We start from the raw sequence: 22,935 nt of genomic DNA on the forward strand, positions 1-22,935 counted from the left end.
AAAAAATCAAACAGTTTTACACACAAACAAACCTTTTTTTCAACTCTGGCAGTGATGAATACAAAATTTATTTAAAATCTTGTAGGACGAATTTGAGGCTTAAATCTCAGCCAAAACTCCATACACACAATGACGAATGTCTGGTTAAATTTTAGACTAAAAGACCCAAGGAATAGGGCGTAGTAAGACCCGAACCGAGAGGTAATAAACCGATTTTCCAAAAACAAAATGTCCTGGCTTTTCTTCCCTATATCTCCTTTTTGTGATTTGTTTATGGACGTGCCTCCTTAGCAGTGTGCAAGCAACACATGAAAGTACTTGCGTGAACTTTTCAACGCAATATGAACCCAAAATAAAATTGCAGAAAGTAGAGCAAAATTTCACAAACTTTTATAGAGGATAACCTTGATTTTTCACAAAATTTCAGAAAAATAGTCCCAAAATATTTTTTTATTGAAATTCCACGTAAGAATCGTGACTGAATTTGGGAAAAAAAGCGACAAATTTCACGTCAAACGGATGAGTATTCACCTCGGAAAAAAATCAAACAGTTTCACACACAAATGAACATTCCTTTCAACCCTGGTAGTGATGAATAAAAAATTTATTGAAAATCTTGTGGGACGAATCTGGGGCTCAAATCTAAGCCCAAACTCAATACACACAAGAACTAATATCTGGTAAAATTTTCAGACCAAAAGACTCAAGGAATAAGGCGTAGTAAGACCTAGACCGAGAGTGAAAAAACCGGTTTTCCAAAAACAAAATGTCCTGACTTTTCTTCCCTATATCTCCTTTTTGTGATTTGTTTATGGACGTGCCTCCTTAGCACGGTGCAAACAACACATGAAAGTACTTGTGTGAATTTTTCAATGCAATTTGTTAACACATAATAAAATTGCAGAAAGTATGGCGAAATTTCACAAATATTGCTAGAGATAGCATTGGTTTTTCACAAAATTTCAGAAAAATTGTCTCGAAATAATTTTTTCCTTAATTGACACGTTATAATCTGGACTCAATTTAGGACAAAACACGACAAATTTCACGTCAAACAGATGAGTATTCACCTAGGAAAATAAATATATGTTGATCATAAAAAGGAAAATAAATGAAAGATGATCATTTAGTTAATATTTTCTTCAATGGTACATTAAATAGTTTGTGCGAAATGAAACATAATTAATGACAAGAAGTGTACAATCCAACAATGTTGGGACATGTTCTTTATGTGTATCCTGGTGTTTGACAATATGAACATTTTTTTGTTCGATCATATTGTTCTCTATGTCCATATCAGTCCTTATTCAACTTGGTTTTTTTATAATTATGTCCTGAATTTTGTACTTGAAATTAACATGATTAAATCATCAACAATAATAAAAGTAAATACTAATTTATGTTTATAGATTCAACTTTTATGTTGTTGTAGAGTTTAATTTTTTTATTTTTTTCATTCTTAAAAAAATAATTTTTAAACTAAATATTTTAAATTTATTACTTTTTTTTTTTTTGTAAAAAATCATTTTTTTATTCATTAATTATATTTCTAACTATTTTAAACATTAAAAATTAAAATTATCAATTTTTTTAATTTATTATTTTTTAATTTATTTTTGAAATGGTGTTAGATAGGGAAATAAAAAATATAAGAGTGTTAGATAGGAAAATAAAAACAAAAAGGTGTTAGATAAAAAAATAAAAATAAAAGGGTGCTAGATGGGGAAATAAAAGTTAAATGATGTTGTATAGGGAATTTAATGACATATAATATCATTTTTCTAAAATGTTACTAAAAGATAATTTTTCAATTAAATAAAATTGGTTTTTATTTTTAGAATTAATTTTCCATTAAAGTTTATTGATTAATTTTAAAAAAAATTAATTATTATATTATTAAATTAAAACTATTAGAAATACGTACATTTTATTAATTCTTTTAGAATTTTTTTCTTGAAATATTTAAAATTTCTACGATCAATAATAGTTTGCAAGAAATTATTAGTAATTATTTATTTAAGTTTGTATATTAATTTTTTTTTAAAAAAATTCTCGATTTTAAAAGTTTTTTTTTATACTTTTTAGAAAAGATAAATTTTTAAAATTTTCTAAAATTTTGATAAATTTTGGATGGTTGATAAAACTTTTTTTTCCTTGTTCTTCTTCTTCAGACCGTCTCCTTCCTCTGCTCCACTCAGTCTCCTTCTTCTTCACTGTCAGTCTCGTTCCTCTTTCTCAGTGGTGCTTGTTCTCAGTCTCGGTCTCACTCTCAGTCTCGTTCAAGTGGTTCGTCTCACTATCTCGTTCCTCGCTCAAATCCAGGTAAGTCTCCTTCTTCTTCTTCTTCACACCCTCTCCTTCGTCTACTGCACTCTCAGTTTCGTTCCTCTTTCTCAGTCTCGCTCGTTCTCAGTCTCGTTCTCGCTCAGTCTCGTTCACGCTCAGTCTCGTTCAATTGGTTCGTTTCACTGACTCGTTCCTCGCTCAAATCTAGGTAAGTCTTTCTCGTTCTCTCGTACCCTCTATCTCGTGCTTGCGACTCGCAATATTGTTGGTGACTATGCTCAAACGCAGGTACTTGAATCTGTTCTTCAGTATCACAGGCTTCAAGTTGTTCTTACAATTAGGTAGGGTTTTTTTGTTTTTGGTTTGATTTTATTGAATTTTCTTTTTTCATTTTCACTTCGTTTTTATTTGATTTTTAATCGATGTGGATATTAGTGACTCTTACATTTGAACCCTTGGATTAGTTGCTGTTTCGTTTTTTATGATTAATTTCGGTTTGATTTTCGTATTAAACTGCTGATAATTTTGTTTTGAGTGATTCTGTCGTTGATTTGATACAAAATATGTTGATTCTGATGTTGGTTAATACATCTGAATACACTACTCTACGTTAATACATGCTTAGTTCTTCATAGGGTGCGTTGTGTTTCTTTTCACTCACTCTCTAACATAAATAAATACCTCATGGTAATAAATGTCATGAACAAACAAGGATAGATATACAACCAAGAGACTAACAGTAATTACAACAAAACAGTGCTTTATAATACTTGATCTATCATTTTTTTGATCTTATAATGTCATACTTGATCTATTCTGTTTTGATTTTGATTGTGGTGATTGAAGGAATGGTGTAGGGATGGGGGAATAAGTAGAGAAGTGTGGAGTGAATAATAGAATAGGTGGGTTGGAAATTGAGAGTGCAAAGGATGGAATTCACTTGATGTGTCGGAAAATAATTATACTGTTTCAGTGTCTTTTAGGAAGCAAATGCTTTGTTTCCTTTTCTCCATTCAGTGTGCATTCACTTTACTATGTGACCCTTCCTACAATACCACAAGAACACCAACAAAGGTAGTCATAGCTATATCCCGCTTTTGGTGCACAATCACCTTGCTGTGTTTGGCTCTTTTTGGTTAAGGCTGCAACCAGAATGTCCCTTCTCTGTTCTCTTATTATTCTCACTTCATCATTCTTCACAACAAAATCTAATACTTGTAAACTTTTTACTTATTTTATATAAATGATTACTTGCTCCACTATATTCTAAATTATAACCCTAGACTTTTCTAGGCTTGGGCTTTTTGCTAAATGATATTGCTAAGCTACCACGACATAGGATTATTAATAATGTGCAATGTTTGTGTTAAGCAAAAGAGAATGGAAGAGATATAAAATATGTCTAATATGAACATATTTAAATTAAGAGGGCTGACAGCATTATTTAGCACAATGACATGAAGCTGTCTTCTATTATTCTTGTTGAAAATCATTAGAAAATTGATTATGGGACGAAAAAGAAGATACAATTTTATGTTTACAAGGGTTTCTCTTACTGTGGTAATGAGGGCTCCTTAAATTTTCTGTCGTAGAAAGATTAACAAAGATTTTATGCAGATCATGAGAATTAAAAAAAGAGAGTTTGATTGAAACGAAACTAGGAACCTGTACCCTCTTTGCCTAACTGTTTACATTCAATTCAACAAAAAAATCTAAAATCTATACGAAGTTGTTGAACAAGGACTGAAACCAAAATTTGTACCTCAGGAAGGTCAGATTGGGTTATAGATCTCATGGTAGTTGTTTATCCAGAGATAGCTGAGACCTTCTTTCTCTATTCACAAACCATTGAGCTGTTCTTTTAGCTATTGGAAACCAAATCTGCCTCATTCTTTCCTCTTTAAGGTTGTTTTGAACAGAAGAAGAATCCTTGAAGACCCTCATTTTAATGCTTAAATCACCAAATCTAGAGACAGTAGTAATTTCTGACATTACCTTTTCCCACCAGGGTTCACATACTTTGGTGCATGACTTGATTTTCCTGCAGAATCTGATGTAAAAGGAGCATCCTTTTCTGAAACTGATTTGATGTTGCTTAGTACACTAACTTTGCTCTTGAAGTAAATCTTCCTCTCCATCTCCTCCTTGATGTTCTTAATTTGGTCATTTTCTACCACCTCTCTTGGGGTTGACATCAAGTCTGCATTTGATTCGAAGTTGCTGAATCTGTTGCTTACCTAGACAGTGGAGATTTTCCAAGCCAATGACAACCTCTGCATTTAAAATTAAAAATGCTTTGTACTTTTCAAGTTGGTTACCTTGTACCCATGAGTTGCGGGGTTCTGAGTGTTGGATCAGAGTTCCTTTGCTCAATCTCCTTTTCTATCCCTCTGATTTCTGCTACCACCTTTCAATCCTAAGATCAGCATGCCTCACATTGATTGACTCAGAGTACCATGCTTGTAGCTCCCTGTCATTGCAAATCTGGCTTGGATGGCCGTAGTAGTGCTTCACATAGGTGCGGACCCAGTTCTCAATTGCAGACTAGACCATAAGCCCATCTGCAGAGTACGGATGGTCTTCTATTACCAGCTTTACATCATTTGGTGGTGTTGCATCAGGTACTGCCATTCCCCTGCAGGGATGGATCACGCAATGAGACTCATTTATAAAAACATATAAAAGGAATAAAAGCAAATTTTAGTGCAAATTTAAATGTTAAAACTTACAGCAATGCATCGCCTGCCAAGACTGCCTAGGAAATGTTAAGTAAAAGTGTAATATGAAGGCCATTGGACCACAAAGTATAAGTGATTAGGAAGAGCTTTACAGCAGCAAGCTGCACTTCATAACAATTTCACATTTCAGAGAAAAGTCAGGAAAGAAAATATGAACAATAATGTGACACATTTCATGAAGTGTTCCAAGTTCAAGTTCAAGTTCTATGTCATAAGTGTTCATGGAGACAACAATAAAGCTTGAGAATAATCAAGGAAACCTCCAGAATTTCAAATAGGAAAAGTTAATATTTTTAAAGACAACTAGTTACAGTGACAGCATTCTGAAATGATATTTTGCACACCACTTCAAATATGTAGTTTTGAACGTTAATATTATAATGTATGAAAATATCCTAATATTATCTTTTAATCATATCTTAGCATATTTCAATTATTCTTTAGGATTGGTTTCCATATCTCACAATTTGTTTCCTTTTAGTTAGGATTATGGTTTGTAAAAACAAGGATTATTCTACATTTGTAGGCATATAATCACATTAACACGTCATAATTCTTAAAATAATAATATGAGAAGTCTCTATTCTCAATTTCCTCCCTAATTGCAAAAATGTCTTAATTTCAACAATAGGAAAGAAGCATGCTTTGTATTTTAGAATAGCAAAAAAATTGTTATCCGTTTGTGTGCATTGCGGTAGGAGGAGATTTCTACTTAATTAGAAGTACCTAAGCTTTGTGACAAGTCTTGAAATGAAAAAGCAAGAGAAATAAAATGAACATTATAGCTGTAAGAAACAACTTCTTTCTTACTGTTAATATAAATATCAAGTATAATGATTGTTATCATTGTCATATAACAGACATTGCTTTCTACATAATTTTTATCTCACGTTCTATTTTGAGACAAATTAATTTGTTTGGCTAATTGTCATCTGCTTGTTCTTTTTAATGTAGTTGGGAATCAAATTCTCTTACTCTTCCCCTTTTTATGGTTTTGTATACATGCTAAATTTGCAGTTTTTTATAATGAGCTGCATGGGGTGGGCTACTTTCTAGATAGACCCTAAATCTGCACGTTCTTTTTTATGAGAATACTTTCAAATATAAATTTCTAGGACAATTTTGCTATATTTTTTTCAAGATGTTTATCTTTTTAATCAAACACCGTTAATCAAACACCGTTGCTTTCGATCAGTCCATGCATCTGACATGATAGAACAACCATGCCTGCTCCATTGCAATTTATGATCTTTCAACAACTTTTCGGTGTACTCAACTTCCTTGTTGAGGAGTGGAACTCTAATGTCATGATAGCTAGGAGCTGGCAAATTAGGTCCATAAGCACCTATAGCATCAATCATATCTTGAAAGCTCTTCAATCTTACAAGATTGAATGACAAGCCTGCTTGATACCAAAATCGAGCAATATATTGATGAACGGATGCCTTTAAGTTCTTGTCACATGCTTCTTTAATATTAGTCTGTCTGAGCTGTTCTCTCTTTCTCTTCTCTATTGCAGCATTTAATACTTGTAAACTTTTTACTTATTTTATATAAATGATTACTTGCTCCACTGTATTCTAAATTATAACCCGAGACTTTTCAAGGCTTGGGCTTTTTGCTAAATGATATTGCTAAGCTATCACGACATTAGGAAATCCTGAAAACCCAGACAATAACGAAAGTTGATTCTTTTATATTGAAGTTATTCGCTTTTCCCAATTGCGTCTTTTTTCTAAGGTTTATACGAATTTCTCAGCATTCCGAAGAACCCCTTTTCAAATTGGAGTGTCAATTTCCGTTATCGTTATGGAATTCCGAAATTTTGACCCAAGACACACCGGGGAGTTAGTGAAGTACATTTTCTTCAACCAACACTTGTTTTGTTCACTATTTTGATTGACTTGAATTGCTCTTAATTTCATGATTCTGCGTTAACAGGCACATGGATAGGAGGAATGAGGTTCTTATGGAAGCATATAGATCGATGTTCCATGAATTAAGAAAACTTCAGGTTTTTATGTTTCCACTGTTTTGATTTTCCCAGTTTTCAATTTGGTTTTTAGGGTTTGCAGTTTTGCATCACTTGACTTGTATTTTTGTTTCTCCACTTTTTTTCTTCTGCTATGCTACCGGTTTAGCAAAAAATAAGTAAAAATTACTTTTTGATGTTTATTTTTCTTTTGAGACTTGATCCCAATTTGTTTGGAATTGATAGTGGAAGGATGTTGTTTGTTTGTCTGATTAAAAGAATAGAGGGTTTTTGGTAGTAGCAAAGCAATTCCATGTGTGATGTAAAGTGCTTTCAATTGGGAATCTGGTACTAGTTTCTGGTTGTAGTTGTGTATTAATTAACGCGTGATTCTAGCTCATTTGATATCAGTCTTTTGCTCCAAATAAAGAACAATTTAACTTACAGATCCAGTTCACTTGATATCTTGTTTTAATCTCATGTCATTTTCCCCCTAATCCCTTTGTTCGTCGATGTTATCAGCTCTTTATCTGATTTATCTTCTAAATTGTATGTTTATGATACACTTTTTTTATGGTTTTTGCCTACTTTCAAGTTGAATCCCCCACCCCTTATTAGATAGCATGGTGGCTGTCATGTTCACCATCTTTTTCAGCCTGGGGAGAAGGGTGTTAATATTTCAGGACATAATTAACTTCATTTGATCTTTCATTGAAACCATGTTCTTGTGGTCATCTACATCGACATGAATTATGGAATTTTTGGAGTTTGATTTTCAGGTTGAAGAAGAAATGCTTATGCGCAAGATGCATGAAGTTATGTCAAATCATGGTCTCACCACAAGGGTATGTTCATCTGCACATTATTACTCCATTAAAAGTAATATTCCTTAAGTCTGTCCAAAATATTTAGTTGATAATTTGTATTTCCTTTTTGATGTTTAATAATGATCTTATTGTTGATGGTTTAATAATTTTAGTTCAAAAGGGTGTTAGTTATGGGAACCCATTTCCTATGGTTCTTGAACAGCTTAAAAACATTTGAAGGCTTACACTAGGAGGCCCAAGTTCCTAAACACCAGCACAAACTTACAGGAATCACTATTAGGGAGAAGTGAGGAGTTAGTTATAGGAGAATGAAAGGAGATGCAATCTGATATATAGGGTAAGAGGGAATAAATGGGGGGTGGATATGATTTGAGATTATTGTGATTGGATTGGATTGGATCCAAGAGGCGAGTGTGGCTTGGGGTCTTGGCTCTTATTTTCTTGTAATCCCTTCCTTGTTAATAAACAATAATACAATTCAATTTCAGATAGGAATAGTTTATTTTATTTGTTGCTTTCTTTGAGAGTCGAATTCAAGTGCTTCTGACATGCAGGTAGATGAAAAAGAACCAGTTGCTCCTGAAGCAATACTGGCAACTAGAGAAGAGCAGCGAAATGGAAAGACAATTTCTGAGTGGCTCATCCATTGGAAAGCTCAACCAGTGGAGAAGGCAACTTGGGAGGCAGCAGAGACTATCAAAGAGAAGTTCCCTTCCTTCTGCCTCGAGGACAAGGCCGAAACTAGCGAGGGCGGTCTTGATGGTAACTCATTACCTATAGTTCTTGCACAACCTACAAGTGAGAAACCTCTTTTGGTCTACTCTAGGAGGTCCAAGGCCCATGTGCCTGAGACTAGCACAACCTTCCAGGAATCACTATTGGGGAAAGGGGGGAGTTACTTATAGAAAGGGGAAATAAAAGATAATTTTGTATACAGGGAGGGAGAAAAAGAGGAGCTTGGCCCTTATTTTTTTGTAATTTCTTCGAATTTTATTTACAGTAATACAATTCCATTTCAGATAGGAATAGTTCCTTTCATTGGCCATAGATGGAAGGAAATAGAGGTACTGTTATGAGTTATATACAAAGGAAGTTGGGAAAAAGGCATACAGCTTTGTTTTGAATTCTAAGATGTGACTGAGGAGTTCTCTAAATGTTAGTTTCCTTTCGTGTTGTTTCTGAATTCCCAAGGGAAGACTTGTATCTGTTGTTGCCTTGTAGTTTGGGATTTCAATTAATTAAACCATTAGCAATTTCTATTTAATTCTTGGTGTTTATAATTGAGTCTCATCAAATTTTTTATTGTAGGTGGACGAGGAATTACTGTTAAGTAAGCAGTTAAGAACAAATGGCCTCTGTCTTTTTGTGTAAGCTATTTTTCACCAAATTCTAGCAATATTTCAATCAACAGCTTTTGATGCATAAAATTCCCATTAAATCTTTTCAACAAGTTTTATAACCAGACTCCAAGGATAATAAATTGAAATACTACCAAAAAGGTGAATGCAATTTTTAAGTATTTGCATTTCATTTTTTTGTTAGTGCTGAATACAATTAGTTGATCCATGTCATAGCCAACCCCACCTAAAAGGAAAAGCTGGTTATTTTTTTGTTTTCTGATCACTCAATAATTCCCCTTAGTAAGTGCAAAGTATTTTATTGGTCTAGGAATAAATGAAACATGATTTGAACATGGATAATGTCACTACTATCAAGCAGATTTACAATGCTCGACATGCTTATCGATCCTCTCAAAAAGGTTTAGAAATGCAATACCTACTGAAATTATTGGAACGTAAGCGGTATGTGTATTGGCATAGAAAGGTGGATGATTCCAATGTTATCAGAGATATATTCTGGACACATCCAGATGCCATTAAACTTCTGGGTGCTTTCAATACTGTCTTGATAATTGATAGTATTTATACAACCACTAGGTATCCATTGCCATTGCTTGAGATTGTTGGAGTTACTTCAACAGACTTAACATTCTCTGTGGCATTTGCTTTTGTGGAGTCTGAGCGAGCTGACAACTTCACTTGGGTACTACAGAAGTTAAGAGGATTGATTGTTAAAGATGAAGACACACCTCAGGTGATTGTGACTGACAGAGACATTTCTTTGATGAATGCAGTGCAAGTTGTCTTTCCGAGCTCTTCTAATTTGTTATGTCGGTTTCATATCAACAAGAACGTGAAGGCCAAATGCATGTCGATAGTCCGTCCAAAGGAGAAACAAGACTTGGTGATGGATGCATGGGATGTTGTTGTGAATTCTTCTAATGAGAGTGAATATATGCAGCGTTTGGCATTATTTGAAAAAGTTTGCTCAGGTTTTCCTAGTTTTGGTGAATATGTGAAAAATATGTGGCTGATCCCACACAAGGAAAAGTTTGTCACTTCATGGACAAATCAGGTGATGCATTTGGGTTACACAACAACCAATAGGTATGTCTAAACTTATATTTTAATAATTCATCTTGAAAAATATATTAAAAGTATACTAATTATTAATTTAATTATTAGTACAGTTGTTTTGTCAAGACTATTATAATAATTATTAATATACTTATTATTTTAAATATTATTATAATGTTTTACTTGACAGGGTTGAGGCAACAAATTGTAAGTTAAAGAATTTGCTTCAAGATAGCAAGAATGATATGTGTAGTTATTGGGATGCTATGAATGACATGATTACTTTGCAACATACAGAGATTAAGTCTTCATTTGAGAAAAGCATAAATGTAGTGGATCATATGCATAATACTCCAGTATACATCAAACTGCAAGGATTTGTATCGAGGAGTGCATTGAGTCATATAACTGACGAGTATGATCGAGTTAAGACTGTTGGTACTGATAGTTCTAAATGTTGTTGCATAGTTAGAACTACACATGGTCTTCCTTGTGCATGTGAACTTTCTAGGTACAGTACTATGCGCCATCCTATTCCCTTGGAGGCAATTCATGTTCATTGGAAGAAGTTAAACTTTGATCGAGGAATGGATGACAAGGAGTTTGAGTTATCACTGCAACCTGAGTTGGATGCTTTGCTCCAGAGATTTCAGGAACTTGATTGTGCTGGGAAAATTATTCTAAAGGCTAAATTGCATGAACTAGCATTTCCTGATACAACTTCAAAGTGTCCAACTCCTAAAGTGGTAAGAATAAAGGGTGCTCCAGGGTCAAAAAGAGATAGATCAATTCTTTGTGATCTTTCACATCGGGAGCATGTTGATGCAATGCATCCTACCCATAGTGGCACTTCATCTTGCCCTTCATCATGCCCTTCATCTTGCCCTTCATCTCAACAACTAGTCCATGAGTCTAAAAGAAGAAGAGTTCTGCCAATGATGGACCAATTTCCGATTCAGATCCATCCGTTTATTGAAGAAATTATCGATGTGAAAGCAGATTCAAATTGTGGTTATCGTGCTGTTGCAGCTCAACTTGGTATGGGTGAGGAATCATGGGCTTTAGTTCGTCAGGATTTGATTAGAGAGCTTCAACAGTGGCAAGATATTTACGCCAAACTCTTTGGTAGCAATGATCGAGTGGCTGAACTGAGGCAATCTTTGTATGTTGACAAGGAGACATCTATTAAAAAGTGGATGACCATACCAGATATGGGTTATGTAATTGCCTCAAGATATAACGTGGTTCTAGTCTCTTTATCCTTGAAGGAGTCCATGACATTTTTCCCTCTTAGAGGACGACCACCATTATCTCAGTCAAGGCACCGCCTTATTGCCATTGGGTTGGTGCATGATTGTCACTTTGTACAGGTATGATGTGATTAATTTTGTTTGAAATTAAATCTTTTATTTAATTTAAGTTGCTGACTTAGTTTTATTTTGACTAACATACAGGTTGCTTTGAAGGCTGAGTCTGCATTACCTCCCACTGCTTTGCAATGGTCGAGATACTGCAGTGCTGAATCCCGTTCTTGGGAAACTTCATATGTTAATCGTATGGAACATTTTAGGTCATTGTTTCCACAAAAAAAAATGATTATGTAAACGTTATTGAGAACTAATTAATGTCAAATTCGCCACTAGTAACCCCCAGGTTAGGTTTCGTTTCCTTCTCATGTTATGAAATTTGGTTCATGCTAGGCTGTGTATCTTTCATTATATACTTAATGTAATCCCTGCAACCAGAAATGTGTCTTTTAATTTATTTTCCCCCGAGCAAAACTTATTGATTAATTTGTTATATGTACTGACTATACAAATTAATTGTTTCGTGCGTACGAGTGATATCACAAGGAAACATTTTTGTTCCTGATGTGCAGATCAGACTACTAAATACTACAAGAGGGGTGAGCAGGATATCTTTAGAGCTGTAAGGGTTTTGGTACGTATGTTTTTTGGACCAATATTTAAATGAGTTTGGACACATTAAGGAAGAGTTTTTCAATATAGAAGAGAACCCTTAAATTTCTGAGGATATCCTAGAATTTCTCATATTGCAAAGATTGTATTGAATGCTACAGCCTCAAGTGCTGTCAATCTGCACAAAAACTCCTGTAGAAGTACAATATAGAAGAAAAGCAGGCCAATTTATATAACTTGGGAACAACTTTTTAAGCCTTTTTATTTTGTCTGTACTCGGTAATGGATTACACTATTTAAGTTATTAATTTTTCTATGATGATTCTACAACGTCTTGAGATTGTATCTTGCACTGTATTTTAGCTAATTGCATCGTACTTCAGCTGGCAACACACTTGCAGAAAACATTAGAAAAATGATTTGCAGAGAGAAAACATGAGATGATAGACTAGTCGGGGTGTAGGAAGAAACTCCCGTACATGTGTGGGCACCACTTTTGCGAGGAAATTTGCATGCTTGTGGGCCCATGACTTTATTTCATGAGTGAATATTTGCAAGAATTGAAGGCAATACTTCCTGCATCATATCAATCTACTCTTTCATATGAAACAACGAAAATGTCCTTTGGACCCCTTTTTTAGAATATATTTTTAAATTATTATTTTGAAACGAACTTTTTGTATTGCAAAATGGCTTTTTCAGAATGAGATTTTATTTTTTTAAATTCTATTTCAAATTTTTATTTCTAGAACAAAATAGTATGCTTTTCCAGAGTTAATTCCAATTCCAAATTTTTATTTTTGGAAATTTAAAAGTATGTAAAGTTAAAAAAAGGTTGGATGTACACGGAATTTGCCGAATTGAAGGTGGTTCCTTAAAGAGAAAGAAAGAGCAAAACAAATGGGATGCACGTTGTTATGTATTAAATGCTTTTTGGGATCTTCTTTTGATATTTTCACCCCAGCACTTTATTAGAACGTGCTTCTAATATCTGTACCATTTTCAAAAGCTTGGGCTCATTCTGCTGCTAAGCATTTAGCTATTCCTCACCCCCACTTTTATTATCCGCACCATTCTCACCTAAATAAGTGAGTCCATTAACTCACAGGCTTTTCACTATTTGTCACACCTCTTTTATTTTATACACCCACCACTTTTTAATTTATTTTAAAAAAACATAAAATAATAAATATTTAAAATCAGTCCTACTTTTGCATTTTAATTCTGGGTCCATAATTCACTGAAAAAGTCACATAAGTACTTTAATATTTGGTAATGAGGCACGTCAATAAACAAATCACAAAAAAAGATAAGGGGAAGAAAAGCCAGGAAATTTTGTTTTCGGAAAAGCTGTTTTGTTCACTCTCGGTCTGAGACTTATCACGCCTTACTTCTTCGGTATTTTGGTTTGAAATTTTTACCAGAAATTCGTCACTGTGTGTATTGAGTTGTGGCTGAGATTTGAGCCCCAGATTTGTCCCAAAAGATAGGCAATAAATTTTTTTATCATCATTGCCAAGGCTGAAAGGAAGGTTTGTTTGTGTGTGAAACTATTTGATTTTTTTCGTGGGTGAATACCCATCCGTTTGGCCTGAAATTTTTCCCAATTTTAGTGGAAATTCTTACATCGAATTTGAGGAAGAAACACTTTTGGGAGAATTTTTCAGAAATTTTGTGCGAACCAAGGTTATCCTCTACAAAAACTTTTGAAATTCTGCCCTACTTTCTGCAATTTTATTCTCGGTTTGTATTGCACTGAAATTTTTTTTACACAAGTACTTTCACATGTTGTTTGCACCCAGGCAAGGAGACATGTCAATAAAAAAATCACAAAAAAATGATAGAGGAAGAAAAACCAGGACGTTTTGTTTTCGGAAAACAATTTTGTGCACTCTAGGTCTAGGACTCACTACGCCTTACTCCTTGGGTATTTTGGTCTAAAATTTTTACCAAACATTCATCACCGTTTCTTTTATTTTTTGGCTGAGATTTTAGCCCGAGATTCGTTCATCAAGATTGACAATAAAGTTTTTATTCATCAATGCCAGGGATGAAAGGAAGGTTCGTTTTTTTGTGAAACTGTTTAATTTTTTTCGCAGTTGAATACTCATCCGTTTGACCAGAAATTTTTCGCGTTTTGTCTGAAATTCAGTGGAGATTCTTACCTGGAATTTCAGAAAATCACTATTTCAGGACAATTTTTAAGAAGTTTTGTGCAAACAAACACTATCCTCTACCAAAACTTGAGAAATTCTGCTCTACTTTCTGCAATTTTATTTTGGGTTTGTATTGCACTGAAAAAATTCACACAAGTACTTTCATATGTTGTTTACACCCAGCTAAGGAGGCACGTCAATAACAAAATCACAAAAAAAAGATACGGGGAAGAAAAGCACGAAAGTTTTGTTTTCGGAAAAACAGTTTTGTTCACTCTTGGTCTGAGACTTACTACAACCTACTCCTTGGGTATTTTGGTATGAAATTTTTACCAGACATTCATCACTGTGTCTATTGAGTTTTGGCTGAGGTTTGAGCCCCATATTCGTCCCACAAGATTGACAATCAATTTTTTATTCGTCACTGCCAGGGCTGAAAGAAAGGTTCGTTTGTGTGTGAAACTGTTTGATTTTTTTCGTGGGTGAATACTCATCCCAATATCAGCGGAGATTCTTGGGTGGAATTTCAGGAAAAAACTATTTCGGGAGAATTTTTCAGAAATTGTGTGCAAAACCAAGGCTATCCTCTACCGAAACTTGTGAAATTCCGGCCTAATTTCTGCAATTTCATTCAGGGTCCGTATTGCGCTGAAAAAAATTCACACAAGCACTTTCGTATGTTGTTTGCACCCAGGCAAGGAGGCACGTCCATAAACGAATCACAAAAGGAAGATACGGGGAAGAAAAGCCAGGACGTTTTGTTTTCGGAAAACCGGTTTTGTTCACTCTCGGTCTGGGACTTACTACGCCTTACTCCTTGGGTATTTCGCTCTGAAATTTTTACCAGACATTCGTCACTGTGTCTGTTGAGTTTTGGCTGAGGTTTGAGCCCCAGCTTCGTCCCACAGGATTGGCAATAAAATTTTTATTCGTCACTGCTAGAGCCGAAAGGAAGGTTCGTTTGTGTGTGAAACTGTTTGATTTTTTTCGTGGGTGAATACTCATCCGTTTGACCTGAAATTTGTCGCGTTTTGTCCCAAATTCAGCGGAGATACTTGGGTGGAATTTCAGGAAAAAACTATTCCGGGAGAAATTTTCAGAAATTTTGTGCAAACCAAGGCTATCCTCTACCGAAACTTGTGAAATTTCGTTCTAATTTCTGCAATTTCATTCTGGGTCCGTATTGCGCTGAAAAAAATTCACACAAGCACTTTGGTATGTTGTTTGCACCCAGGCAAGGAGGCACGTCCATAAACGAATCACAAAAGGAAGATACGGGGAAGAAAAACCAGAACGTTTTGTTTTCGGAAAACTGGTTTTGTTCACTCTCGGTGTGGGACTTACTACGCCTTACTCCTTGGGTATTTTGGTAAGAAACTTTTACCAGATATTCCTCACTGTGTCTGTTGAGTTTTGGCCGAGGTTTGAGCCCCAGATTCGTCCCACAGGATTGGGAATAAATTTTTTATTCGTCACTACCAGGGCTGAAAGGAAGGTTCGTTTGTGTGTGAAACTGTTTGATTTTTTTCTTGGGTGAATACTCATCTGTTTAACCTGAAATTTGTCGCGTTTTGTCCCAAATTCAGCGGAGATTCTTGGGTGGAATTTCAGGAAAAAACTATTCCGCGAGAAATTTTCAGAAATTTTGTGCAAACCAAGGCTATCCTCTATTGAAACTTGTGAAATTTCGGCCTAATTTCTGCAATTTCATTCTGGGTCCGTATTGCGCTGAAAAAAATTCACACAAGCACTTTTGTAAGTTATTTGCACCCAGGCAAGGAGGCACGACCATAAACGAATCACAAAAGGAAGATACGGGGGAGAAAAGCCAGGACGTTTTGTTTTCGGAAAACCGGTTTTGTTCACTCTCGGTCTGGGACTTACTACGCCTTACTCCTTGGGTATTTTGGTCTGAAATTTTTATCAGACATTCGTCACTGTGTCTGTTGAGTTTTGGCTAAGGTTTGAGCCCCAGATTCGTCCCACAGGATTGGGAATAAATTTTTTATTCGTCATTGCCAGGGCCGAAAGGAAGGTTCGTTTGTGTGTGAAATTGTTTGATTTTTTTCGTGGGTGAATACTCATCTGTTTGACCTGAAATTTGTCGCGTTTTGTCCCAAATTCAGCAGAGATTCTTGGGTGGAATTTCAGGAAAAAAGTAGTCCGGGAGAATTTTTCGGAAATTTTGTGCAAACCAAGACTATCATCTACCGAAACTAGTGAAATTCCGGCCTAATTTCTGCAATTTCATTCTGGGTCCGTATTGCGCTGAAAAAAATTCACACAAGCACTTTGGTATGTTGTTTGCACCCAGGCAAGGAGGCACGTCCATAAACAAATCACAAAAGGAAGATACGGGGAAGAAAAACCAGAACGTTTTGTTTTCGGAAAACTGGTTTTGTTCACTCTCGGTCTGGGACTTACTACGCCTTACTCCTTGGGTATTTTGGTCTGAAATTTTTATCAGACATTCGTCACTGTGTCTGTTGAGTTTTGGCTAAGGTTTGAGCCCCAGATTCGTCCCACAGGATTGGCAATAAATTTTTTATTCGTCACTGCCAGGGCCGAAAGGAAGGTTTGTTTGTGTGTGAAACTCTTTGATTTTTTTCGTGGGTGAATACTCATCTGTTCGACCTGAAATTTGTCGCGTTTTGTCCCAAATTCAGTGGAGATTCTTGGGTGGAGTTTTGGGAAAAAACTATTCCGGGAGAATTTTTCAGAAATTTTGTGCAAAACCAAGGCTATCCTCTACCGAAACTTGTGAAATTCCGGCCTAATTTCTGCAATTTCGTTCTGGGTCCGTATTACGCTGAAAAAAATTCACACAAGCACTTTGGTATGTTCTTTGCACCCAGGCAAGGAGGCATGTCCTTAAACGAATCACAAAAGGAAGATACGGGAAAGAAAAGCCAGGACGTTTTGTTTTCAGAAAACCGGTTTTGTTCACCCTCAGTCTGGGACTTACTACGCCTTACCCCTTGTGTATTTTGGACTGAAATTCTTACCAGACATTCGTCACTGAGTCTATTGAGTTTTGGGTGAGGTTTGAGCCCCAGATTCGTCCCACAAGATTGACAATAAATTTTTTATTCGTCACTGCCAGGGCTGAAAGGAAGGTTCGTCTGTGTGTGAAACTGTTTGATTTTTTTCCTGGGTGAATACTCATCCGTTTGACCTGAAATCTGTCGTGTTTTGTCCCAAATTCAGTGGAGATTCTTATGCGGAATTTCGGGAGAATTTTTCAGAAATTTTGTGAAAACCAAGGCTATCCTCTAGCAAAACTTTTGAAATTTCGCCCTACTTTCTGCAATTTTTTTCCGGGTCCGTATTGCGCTGAAAAAATTCATGCAAGTACCTTCGTGTGTTGTTTGCACCCAGGTAAGGAGGCACGTCCACAAACAGATCACAGAAAGAAGATACGGGGAAGAAAAGCCAGGACGTTTTGTTTTCGAAAAACCGGTTTTGTTCACTCTCGGTCCGAGACTTAGTACGCCTTACTCCTTGGATATTTTGGTCTGAAAATTTTACCAGACATTCGTCACTGTGTCTATTGAGTTTTGGCTAAGATTTGAGCCCCAGACTCGTCCCACAAGATTCGCAATATATTTTTTGTTCATCACTGCCCGGGCCGAAAGGAGGGATCGTCCGTGTGTGAAACTGTTTGATTTTTTTCCTGGGAGAATACTCATCCGTTTGACCTGAAATCTGTCGCGTTTTGTCTCAAATTCAGTGGACATTCTTACGCGGAATTTCGGGAGAAAACCATTTCGGGAGAATTTTTCAGAAATTTTGTGAAAACCAAGGCTATCCTCTAGCAAAACTTGTGAAATTTCGCCCTACTTTCTGCAATTTTTTTCCGGGTCCGTATTGCTCTGAAAAAATTCACAAAAAGTACCTTCGTGTGTTGTTTGCACCCAGGTAAGGAGGCACGTCCACAAACAGATCACAGAAAGAAGATACGGGGAAGAAAAGCCAGGACGTTTTGTTTTCGGAAAACCGGTTTTGTTCACTCTCGGTCCGTGACTTACTGCGCCTTACTCCTTGGGTATTTTGGTCTGAAACTTTTACCAGACATTCGTCCTGGTGTCTATTGAGTTGTGGCTGAGATTTGAGCCCCAGAATCGTCCCACAAGATTCGCAATAAATTTTTTATTCATCACTGCCCGGGCCGAAAGGAGGGTTCGTCCGTGTGTGAAACTGTTTGATTTTTTTCCTGGGTGAATACTCATCCGTTTGACCTGAAATCTGTCGCGTTTTGTCTAAAATTCAGTCGAGATTCATACGCGGAATTTTGGGAGAAAACCATTTCGGGAGAATTTTTCAGAAATTTTGTGAAAACCAAGGCTATCCTCTAGCAAAACTTGTGAAATTCCGCCCTACTTTCTGCAATTTTTTTCCGGGTCCGTATTGCGCTGAAAAAACTCACGCGAGTACCTTCGTGTGTTGTTTGCACCCAGGTAAGGTGGCACGTCCACAAACAGATCACAGAAAGAAGATACGGGGAAGAAAAGCCAGGACGTTTTGTTTTTGGAAAACCGATTTTGTTCACTCTCGGTCCGGGACTTACTGCGCCTTACTCCTTGGGTATTTTGGTCTGAAACTTTTACCAGACATTCGTCGTTGTGTCTATTGAGTTTTGGCTGAGATTTGAGCCCCAGAATCGTCCCACAATATTCGCAATAAATATTTTATTCATCACTGCCCGGGCCGAAAGGAGGGTTCGTCCGTGTGTGAAACTGTTTGATTTTTTTCCTGGGTGAATACTCATCCGTTTGACCTGAAATCTGTCGCGTTTTGTCCCAAATTCAGTCGAGATTCATACGCGGAATTTCGGGAGAAAACCATTTCGGGAGAATTTTTCAGAAATTTTGTGAAAACCAAGGCTATCCTCTAGCAAAACTTGTGAAATTTCGCCCTACTTTCTGCAATTTTTTTCCGGGTCCGTATTGCTCTGAAAAAATTCACAAAAAGTACCTTCGTGTGTTGTTTGCACCCAGGTAAGGAGGCACGTCCACAAACAGATCACAGAAAGAAGATACGGGGAAGAAAAGCCAGGACGTTTTGTTTTCGGAAAACCGGTTTTGTTCACTCTCGGTCCGGGACTTACTGCGCCTTACTCCTTGGGTATTTTGGTCTGAAACTTTTACCAGACATTCGTCGTTGTGTCTATTGAGTTTTGGCTGAGATTTGAGCCCCAGAATCGTCCCACAATATTCGCAATAAATATTTTATTCATCACTGCCCGGGCCGAAAGGAGGGTTCGTCCGTGTGTGAAACTGTTTGATTTTTTTCCTGGGTGAATACTCATCCGTTTGACCTGAAATCTGTCGCGTTTTGTCCCAAATTCAGTGGAGATTCTTACACAGAATTTCGGGAGAAAACCATTTCGGGAGAATTTTTCAGAAATTTTGTGAAAACCAACGCTATCCTCTAGCAAAACTTGTGAAATTCCGCCCTACTTTCTGCAATTTTTTTCCGGGTCCGTATTGCGCTGAAAAAATTCACGCGAGTACCTTCGTGTGTTGGTTGCACCCAGGTAAAGTGGCACGTCCACAAACAGATCACAGAAAGAAGATACGGGGAAGAAAAGCCAGGACGTTTTGTTTTCGGAAAACCGGTTTTGTTCACTCTCGGTCCGGGACTTACTGCACCTTACTCCTTGGGTATTTTTGATGTGATTCCAATAGCCACATAGAACAAGATTCTTGACACTTTGAGGAATCACCTTGAGCTGGAAAATGTAGAGGCACTTTCTTAGAAGTTGGATCATAGTTCTAAGATCAAGAACTCACCAAAACAAGTACCAAATCCCAAACTCATTTGGATGAACCAAATATTGTCAAATTGAATCAACAAAGGAGAAGGAAAAGAACAAACCGAACAGAATTGAACTTCAAAACAAAAGAACCGAACAGAATTTAAAAACTAAACAGAAAATAGGTGCTGGAAAATTAAAGGAACCGAAACAAAAACAACTCAAAACTCAAGGCAATAAGAACAAATTGAAGAAGAAGAAAGGAAGGAGAAGAGAATGCTCATGAAGATGGAGGAATGGTTGGATGATCACGCCACTAGAAGAATGGATGCTCCTAGATGAGTGTGGAAGCCGCCACTTGAGGAAACCATGGTCCTTCAAGATAAGACTAGAGAAGAAGCTCAAAGCTCTCCAAATGCTCACTCCAATTTTGAGTATAGTTTCTTTAGATAAAATTCAAATCTGAATTTTACAAAGGAAGCACCTCTATTTATAGCCTAAGGTGCTGAAAAATAGGTGGGAAATTTCAAATAAACTCATTTGAAATTCCCACCAAAAACAAGTCACATGGGAGGTGTGACCTTTTTCTACTATGACACCTCCCAAAAACTACACCTACACCTATCTACTAATACACCCCCCTAAAGGTCCTATTTAAAACCTAAAAGATGCTATAACAAAAGAGGTTTCTAAGGTTTCCCTCTAAGCACCTTCAACTAAAGACACTACAAAAAGAGAAAATAAATGTCCTCTTGCTCCCAAGGCTTTGAACATGCTTCTTGTAATCCTTTGAGGTGGACTTTGACCTCCATGGGCATCCTCCATTTGTGCCTCCACCTCTTCTTGAGCTTGATGAGTGGCCTCCATGTTCTCTTGGGCTTGATCTCCATCAATTTTGGTCTGAAATTTTACCAGACATTCGTCGTTGTGTCTATTGAGTTTTGGCTGAGATTTGAGCCCCAGAATCGTCCCACAATATTCGCAATAAATATTTTATTCATCACTGCCCGGGCCGAAAGGAGGGTTCGTCCGTGTGTGAAACTGTTTGATTTTTTTCCTGGGTGAATACTCATCCGTTTGACCTGAAATCTGTCGCGTTTTGTCCCAAATTCAGTGGAGATTCTTACACAGAATTTCGGGAGAAAACCATTTCGGGAGAATTTTTCAGAAATTCTGTGAAAACCAACGCTATCCTCTAGCAAAACTTGTCAAATTCCGCCCTACTTTCTGCAATTTTTTTCCGGGTCCGTATTGCGCTGAAAAAATTCACGCGAGTACCTTCGTGTGTTGGTTGCACCCAGGTAAAGTGGCACGTCCACAAACAGATCACAGAAAGAAGATACGGGGAAGAAAAGCCAGGACGTTTTGTTTTCGGAAAACCGGTTTTGTTCACTCTCGGTCCGGGACTTACTGCGCCTTACTCCTTGGGTATTTTGGTCTGAAACTTTTACCAGACATTCGTCCTTGTGTCTATTGAGTTGTGGCTGAGATTTGAGCCCCAGAATCGTCCCACAAGATTCGCAATAAATTTTTTATTCATCACTTCCCGGGCCGAAAGGAGGGATCGTCCGTGTGTGAAACTGTTTGATTTTTTTCTGGGTGAATACTCATCCGTTTGACCTGAAATCTGTCGCGTTTTGTCCCAAATTCAGTGGAGATTCTTACGCGGAATTTCGGGAGAAAACCATGTCGGGAGAATTTTTCAGAAATTTTGTGAAAACCAAGGCTATCCTCTAGCAAACCTTGTGAAATTTCGCCCTACTTTCTGCAATTTTTTTCCGGGTCCGTATTGATCTGAAAAAATTCACAAAAAGTACCTTCGTGTGTTGTTTGCACCCAGGTAAGGAGGCACGTCCACAAACAGATCACAGAAAGAAGATACGGGGAAGAAAAGCCAGGACGTTTTGTTTTCGGAAAACCGATTTTGTTCACTCTCGGTCCGTGACTTACTGCGCCTTACTCCTTTGGTATTTTGGTCTGAAAATTTTACCAGACATTCGTTCTTGTGTCTATTGAGTTGTGGCTAAGATTTGAGCCCCAGAATCGTCCCACAAGATTCGCAATAAATTTTTTATTCATCACTGCCCGGGCCAAAAGGAGGGTTCGTCCGTGTGTGAAACCGTTTGATTTTTTTCCTGGGTGAATACTCATCCGTTTGACCTGAAATCTGTCGCGTTTTGTCCCAAATTCAGTGGAGATTCTTACGCAGAATTTCGGGAGAAAACCATTTCGGGAGAATTTTTCAGAAATTTTGTGAAAACCAACGCTATCCTCTAGCAAAACTTGTGAAATTCCGCCCTATTTTCTGCAATTTTTTTCCGGGTCAGTATTGCGCTGAAAAAATTCACGCGAGTACCTTCGTGTGTTGGTTGCACCCAGGTAAGGTGGCACGTCCACAAACAGATCACAGAAAGAAGATACGGGGAAGAAAAGCCAGGACGTTTTGTTTTCGGAAAACCGGTTTTGTTCACTCTCGGTCCGGGACTTACTGCACCTTACTCCTTGGGTATTTTGGTCTGAAATTTTACCAGACATTCGTCGTTGTGTCTATTGAGTTTTGGCTGAGATTTGAGCCCCAGAATCGTCCCACAATATTCGCAATAAATATTTTATTCATCACTGCCCGGGCCGAAAGGAGGGTTCGTCCGTGTGTGAAACTGTTTGATTTTTTTCCTGGGTGAATACTCATCCGTTTGACCTGAAATCTGTCGCGTTTTGTCCCAAATTCAGTGGAGATTCTTACACAGAATTTCGGGAGAAAACCATTTCGGGAGAATTTTTCAGAAATTCTGTGAAAACCAACGCTATCCTCTAGCAAAACTTGTGAAATTCCGCCCTACTTTCTGCAATTTTTTTCCGGGTCCG

General features: G+C 37.0%; 1 protein-coding gene across 8 annotated transcripts; it reads left to right on the forward strand.

The window, feature by feature from the left end:
- Window positions 1-2,156: 2,156 nt before the first annotated feature.
- LOC137818142 (PKS-NRPS hybrid synthetase cheA-like) lies at window positions 2,157-12,489 on the forward strand. Of its 8 annotated transcripts, XM_068621385.1 has the most exons (12): window positions 2,157-2,322; window positions 2,398-2,494; window positions 2,575-2,627; window positions 6,784-6,880; window positions 6,966-7,038; window positions 7,776-7,841; window positions 8,378-8,585; window positions 9,132-9,190; window positions 9,761-10,270; window positions 10,431-11,610; window positions 11,695-11,893; window positions 12,120-12,489. In XM_068621385.1, exons 7-11 carry the CDS (start codon window positions 8,382-8,384, stop codon window positions 11,842-11,844), a joined length of 2,103 nt encoding a protein of 700 aa, XP_068477486.1. In that variant the 5' UTR covers window positions 2,157-2,322; window positions 2,398-2,494; window positions 2,575-2,627; window positions 6,784-6,880; window positions 6,966-7,038; window positions 7,776-7,841; window positions 8,378-8,381; the 3' UTR covers window positions 11,845-11,893; window positions 12,120-12,489. The 8 variants fall into 8 exon arrangements, with proteins under 8 accessions (XP_068477486.1, XP_068477485.1, XP_068477493.1 ...); XM_068621384.1 differs by lacking the exon at window positions 12,120-12,489 and having other exon boundaries at window positions 11,695-12,004; XM_068621387.1 differs by lacking the exons at window positions 6,784-6,880; window positions 12,120-12,489 and having other exon boundaries at window positions 2,179-2,322; window positions 11,695-12,004.
- The last annotated feature ends 10,446 nt before the right edge of the window (window positions 12,490-22,935 follow it).

Source organism: Phaseolus vulgaris, chromosome 10 (genome assembly GCF_000499845.2).
Source record: "Phaseolus vulgaris cultivar G19833 chromosome 10, P. vulgaris v2.0, whole genome shotgun sequence".
Classification (NCBI taxonomy): Eukaryota; Viridiplantae; Streptophyta; class Magnoliopsida; order Fabales; family Fabaceae; genus Phaseolus; species Phaseolus vulgaris.